Here is a 6000-nt window from a genome sequence, read left to right as displayed (position 1 = left end):
CATACGAGAATATTTACTATATTTGAGTTTCTATTCAGGTTAAGATAGTAATTACCTAGGTTCCTGTACAAAGATTCACTGCAAAATATTTACATACCAAAAATATGAACGATTACGATATTTACATACTAAATTGTAATCGTTCATATTTTTTGGTAAGTATGTAAATATTTTGCAGTGAAACTTTGTACAGGAACCTAGGTATGTAATTACTATTTTAAGCTGAATAATAACTCAAATATGGTTTGAATGAGAATTTTGATGGCACCCGTTCTCGTCGCTGCCACGTAGTAGCTTAGTGCGGTCTCACCTTTAAAATTATTAAATTATAAGAACTGTAAGCTGCCTTACCATTATAACATTGCGTAATAAAAACCACATTGGAATGATTTTGTTTTGTGTCATTAGCATATTCCTAGTTGTATTTACAAGAATAATAGAAAGCGCAATGACTAGCAAAATAAGTATGATTTGATGTAAATCTCTTTTTTGTCTAGGTAAAAGTAAGCCACAACTTCTTACTAATTACGCATACGTAAAAACTAGACTAGTATAGTTTTACCTATTATCCCCCTTACTAATAAACACTGTATAAGCTTTGAATAGTTATACAGTGTTTTGTCTTCTTCAATCCAATTAAAAATGTCACTTGTGTGACAGGAACAAAACACTGTATAACTATTCAAAGCTTATACAACGTTTATTAGTAAGGGGGTAAGTCTATTGCCTAGTTTTCTTGTGTGCATAAACTGTTATATAAGTTATGCTAGTTTTTTGCTCACTTAACATACAACAATTTTCGAAGGTGGTACTTTTTTCAACGAAATTCTCAGTAATGTTGTGCATTTTAGTCTAGCTACAAAGACAGCTGTCGTTAGGCGCATGTCGCCTCTGTCGGTGCAGCGAAACTCGGCTAGGACTACTATCTCCCTGTAAACAAGATAAACTTTAAGGTAAACAGTGAAACAGATATTTTCATGTTTCATTTTAGATAATAATTTCTAAAGCAAAAAAATGACTGCCTGTATTAATAATAGTAACTCACTGTTTTGGCGATCTTTTGATTGGAGGTCTTAAAACAGTGAGTTAAAATTGGGAATACTTGAATATTTATTTACAAAAAACGTTGAAACACACTGTTAATTTAACGCAAATAGACCATAAAAATTTTACGTGTTGTAACAATAGTGAAGCTTGTCACACACAGAGCAGGTAATGTAAAGATGTATATTATAGCACGATACATCTCGATACATCTCAATACATCTCAATACATCTTTCTATAGAAATCGTCAGGAGACCACACACAGCAGCTATAATGTATATTTTTACATCTTCGTATCTTAAGATACCGAGCTATATGAAAATATATATTTACATTTTGATACATCTAAATACATCTCAATCATTCATTCATCTCAAAATTGTGTACTTAAACAGATGTGCAACGCCCCATGGTTCATTAAAAACTCAGAAGTACACGAATTCTTGGGCCTTCAAACAGTGAAAGAGGAAATTAAAATGCTCAGCACAAAGTACAAACTTCGGCTAAAAAACCACCCAAATCAGCTGGCTCAAATGCTCCTACACAGAGACACTACTAATCGCCTTAAAAGGCGAAATATTCTGGACTTAGACACACTGGATTAAGATCCAAAATAATCAATATAGAGATGTGCCCAATGGGGAACAATCTCCGCCTGCCACAATTCGTTAAACTCATCTGCTCATAGTCTGGAAGACTGATCGCATGATTTTGGAGAAAAAAAAAAAAAAAAAAAAAAAAAATACATCTCAATACATCTCAATATATTTCTGTATATTACGATACATCTCTTCTCTTCATAGGGTGTTCAAAAATTTCTGTGATTATATTATATGTGTATGATAGACAGATACACACAGTGTTGCCACTTGCCACCTTAGCACAGCACTTCACAGCAGATACTGCAGGCAGCCTGTTCCCCAGAGCCTATATTTTCAATCAAATATCTTCAATCCACATCGTTCTGTTTTTGACGCAATATGTAAGAATGCGCGCATCAAAATTACAATTCGAATCATCTTCTGATGATTTATCTAGTGAATCTAATAGCAAGTAACTCGAAAGGCCATAGTGTTACAACATTAAAAATAAGAACAGCCTGTATAATACTTTAGCAGCTGAAATGTGCGTCAAGCAGGGCGTTTAGCATTGAAATGTAGGGAAAGATACATTACATTACCTGTTGTGTGTGTGATACATTAATATAATGTAAAGATATACATCCCGGGATGTAATGTACATTAATATACATTACTTGCTCTGTCTGTTACACTCTTAATGATAAAAAACTGACCTCAACACTAACAACTCGCAGAGGCTGTTTGGAGTACAGTTTGTGGGCGAGAGTCATAAATATTGACTCCACATTATCACATTCAGAGTCCAGCAGCGCTGACGTCTCGAACAGCTGAAAATTTTAATACAAATTGTAGTATATTACTTTTTTGTTGCAGATTCTGCAACTATCTAAATACATAATATCTAATGGTTGTCAAGTTATACTTAGAAACTCATTCATTGACTGCTACTTGCAGTGGCGACTGGCGACCCTAGGGGGTGGCGAACAGGGCAATCGCAAAGACCTTTTGCCCGGGGCCTCACAATAGGTAAGGCCGCCACTGGCTACTTGTCTCTGACAGTCAATAAAAAATGTATTGTTATCCCTATAATTATAGAAGAGAACCAGAAACAATTTAGAAATACATGAGTTGATACTTTTAGGAGTGATGAAAGAGACCACAAGGAGACAACAGTAGGTGTTGACCAAGCTTTATACTTACAGGCATGCCATACTTGTCAGCTAGGCGCTGCGCGTATGTAGTGGCAAGGCGCGAGTCAGGCGTGCCGCAGTCGCACTTGTTGCCGACCAGCACGCGCGGTGCACCCGACAGACCATGCGATTCCACTTCTTGCATCCAGCTAGATATTGACTGAAAAAAATTACATCAAATAATATAATAGTATCAGTAGCGACTAGCGGCGTTAGGGGGGTGTATGGGAGCACCTCTTAAATATTTGTTCTATTTTTAGTATTTGTTTATATAGCGGCAATAGAAATACACAATTTCAGAAGTGTAGCTATAGCGGTTCTTGATATTTATACAATCCTAGACTTCTAATTCGTGTTTTTTAACATATTATGACTTACGAGTATCTCACAATAGTATTGAAGGTGAGGTAGAAATTAAAAAAAAAATATGAGTGAGTGAACTGAGATTTAATGACTCCTCTCACCCTACAACCTCTCCGCTCCACGTTTAGGTATGAAACTCGTGAGCAGTAGCAACAAATCGCTCGTGTAGGAGGGGGGCAGCAGCTGCCTTGCCCGTACCTCGCTAGGCCCATGCGGACGGACAGACCAGACGGACAGACATCTATCTATAGATCAGACAAGAATCTATACTAATATTATAGTTCTGCAGAGTTTGTTAGTTTGTTTGTTTGAACGCGCTAATCTCAGGAACCACTGATCCGATTTGAAAAATTCTTTCAGTGTTAGATAGCCCATTGATTGAGGAAGGCTATATGCTATATTTTATTACGCTAAGACTAATGGGAGCGAAGAAATACAGAAAAATGTGAAAAAAATGGGGGAAATAATTTGAAAGGGCTTATTTGAACGCGCTAATCTCAGGAACTACTGGTCGGATTTGAAAAATTCTTTCAGTGTTAGATAGTCCATTGATCGAGGAAGGTTATAGGCTATATTTTATCACGCTAAGACTAATAAGAGCGAAGAAATAAAGGAAAATGTGGAAAAAACGGGGGAAATTATTTGAAAGGGCTTATTTGAAAGCGCTAATCTCAGGAACTACTGGTCCGATTTGAAAAATTCTTTCAGTGTTAGATAGCCTATTTATCGAGGAAGGCCACAGGTTATATTTTATTATTCTACGACTAATAGGAGCGAAGATATAGAGGAAAATGTGGAAAAAACGGGGGAAATTATATGAAATTGCTTATTATCTTAAGATTCTTAAGAACTACTGGAGCAATTTTTATGTTATTTGTCAAACATGAAGAATAGACCACGTTAAGGGACATAGGCTATTTTTTGCGGAAAAATGTAAGGTCGCGTGAAATTCCTAAATTACGCAAGCGAAGCCACGCGGAACATCTATATATAATAAAATCGTAGGAAAGTCAATGTTGTACATTGAATATTTTTGTACAATAAATAAAACTTGGGACGTGATCTACTATACTAACGCGGACGAAGTCGCGGGCAACAGCTAGTACATAATATTTTCACTAGTCAATATTTTAAAATTGCAAATTGTATAAATAATGAATTTCTCATTCAACATTTTAATAAAATATCTAATGAATAGCATTGATAGCTACATCATGCAAAAGATAACTTGATATCCCCAGTGGAATATTTGTATTTAATAGATTGGTTTTACCAACATGAAATGTCTCGGGTTTTGTCACATCATACACAATGACTACAGCATGGACATTCCTGTAGTAGTGCTGTACCATGGACTTTCTGAATCTCTCCTGGCCCGCCGTATCCCACAACTGCAACTGGAATAAATAATACACAAATACAGCAACTTCATAGGACATACCCAGTGTCCACTGGCCACCTATAGAGTATGTCCTATGTAGATGCTATGGCTTGCTAGCCGACAGGGAAAATAAGGTTACGAGAAATGACTTATGATAAAGAAAAATGTGAGTTGCAACTCGTAATTTTTATCGATAAAAGGGGAGGTGCCTTTAAAGTTATTTGTTCCGTACCTTAATATCTTCATTACGAATACGAATTGTCCTTTCTCGAAAATCTACACCTATGGTAGCTTCAGATTTGTCTAAGAATTGGCCTTCGCAAAATCTAAAAGTGAGGCAGGTTTTGCCAACTCCTGAATCTCCAAGCACAATAATTTTGAAAACTTTTTTCTGTTTTAATCCAGGAATTTCGTTAGTGATATCGGACATCCTTAATCCTTATTTTACAAAGTATTAATTATAAAAGTAACAAATTTCATAGAAACAGAAAAACAATATTTTGTAATAGAAACAGAAAAACAATCTTTTGTACCGTAATGGTATTTTGTTGACCAAAACAATTGAGTTTTTTTAATTTGAGTATAGAGTATAGACCTTGACAGTGTTGCCAGACGGCCAACTCGGTTTCTCCCCAAGTGTTCCCCGAAATCCCCCCAAAATTCGGGATTTCAAGAAAAATCCCCCCACAAATTATAAAAGAAAAATTTTGTTCATTATGAATGGGAATTTCACAAATGGATACGATGAATGTACACTATTTCTGCAATAGCGTCCAATCTTTATAGAATCAGCATCTTCGCGAGCTCCTTGATCATTTTTATGGTTCCGTAAGTCGTAACCAAAGGGTAAAAACGGGCCCATAGTACTTAGATTTCGTCGTCTGTTTCCAGATTTTTTCCTCCAACAATCCCCCCAAAAAATTGTTCCCCCCAATTTTCCCCCCATCACCTAAAAAGACCCCCAAATTTGGGGGGATTCCCCCCAACCTGGCATCACTGGACCTTGACACCAACTCAAAAACAGTGTTGCCAACTATGGGGATTTCTCACTAAATTTAGTGGGAAAAAATACATTTAGTGGGTTTTTTAGGGGGTAAAATATTTTGGGGATATTTTTGGAGGTAAAATTTTTGAAGAATGGAACTTTTTTTTTTTAATAACAACCTTAAAGTGGCTTTCGGATCTTTGCGGCGAGCGACCACGACGGACGAAAATTCAAATGAAATGCCATTTTATGATATAGGCTATAGGTTTCATTTTACTCCGCCACTAGCTTATACGCCGCCCGCGCCGCCGGCGGCAGTATGGGTCGCTACGTAAATGTCAGTAGAAAATGATACCTATATTCTATGTAGCATTTTATTTGAATTTTTACCGGTCGCGGTCGCGGCAAAGATCCGAAAGCCACCTTTAAAATGGAACTGCCGCACAAAGCACATG

The 6000-nt window shown here is 36.5% G+C and overlaps 1 protein-coding gene across 1 annotated transcript; it reads right to left on the bottom strand.

Annotated features, from left to right (window-relative positions):
- Nucleotides 1-796: 796 nt before the first annotated feature.
- LOC121726565 (putative Ras-related protein Rab-33) lies at nt 797-5046 on the bottom strand. The gene is made up of 5 exons (XM_042113971.1): nt 4793-5046; nt 4457-4576; nt 2827-2976; nt 2340-2453; nt 797-930 (listed from the first exon to the last, which is right to left on the bottom strand). Exons 1-5 carry the CDS (start codon nt 4988-4990, stop codon nt 853-855), a joined length of 660 nt encoding a protein of 219 aa, XP_041969905.1. The 5' UTR covers nt 4991-5046; the 3' UTR covers nt 797-852.
- Between the last annotated feature and the right edge of the window lie 954 nt (nt 5047-6000).

Source organism: Aricia agestis, chromosome 4, assembly GCF_905147365.1.
Source record: "Aricia agestis chromosome 4, ilAriAges1.1, whole genome shotgun sequence".
Classification (NCBI taxonomy): domain Eukaryota; kingdom Metazoa; phylum Arthropoda; class Insecta; order Lepidoptera; family Lycaenidae; genus Aricia; species Aricia agestis.
Note: the sequence above shows the minus strand (reverse complement) of the source record. Positions and strands in the feature narration are given on the sequence as shown.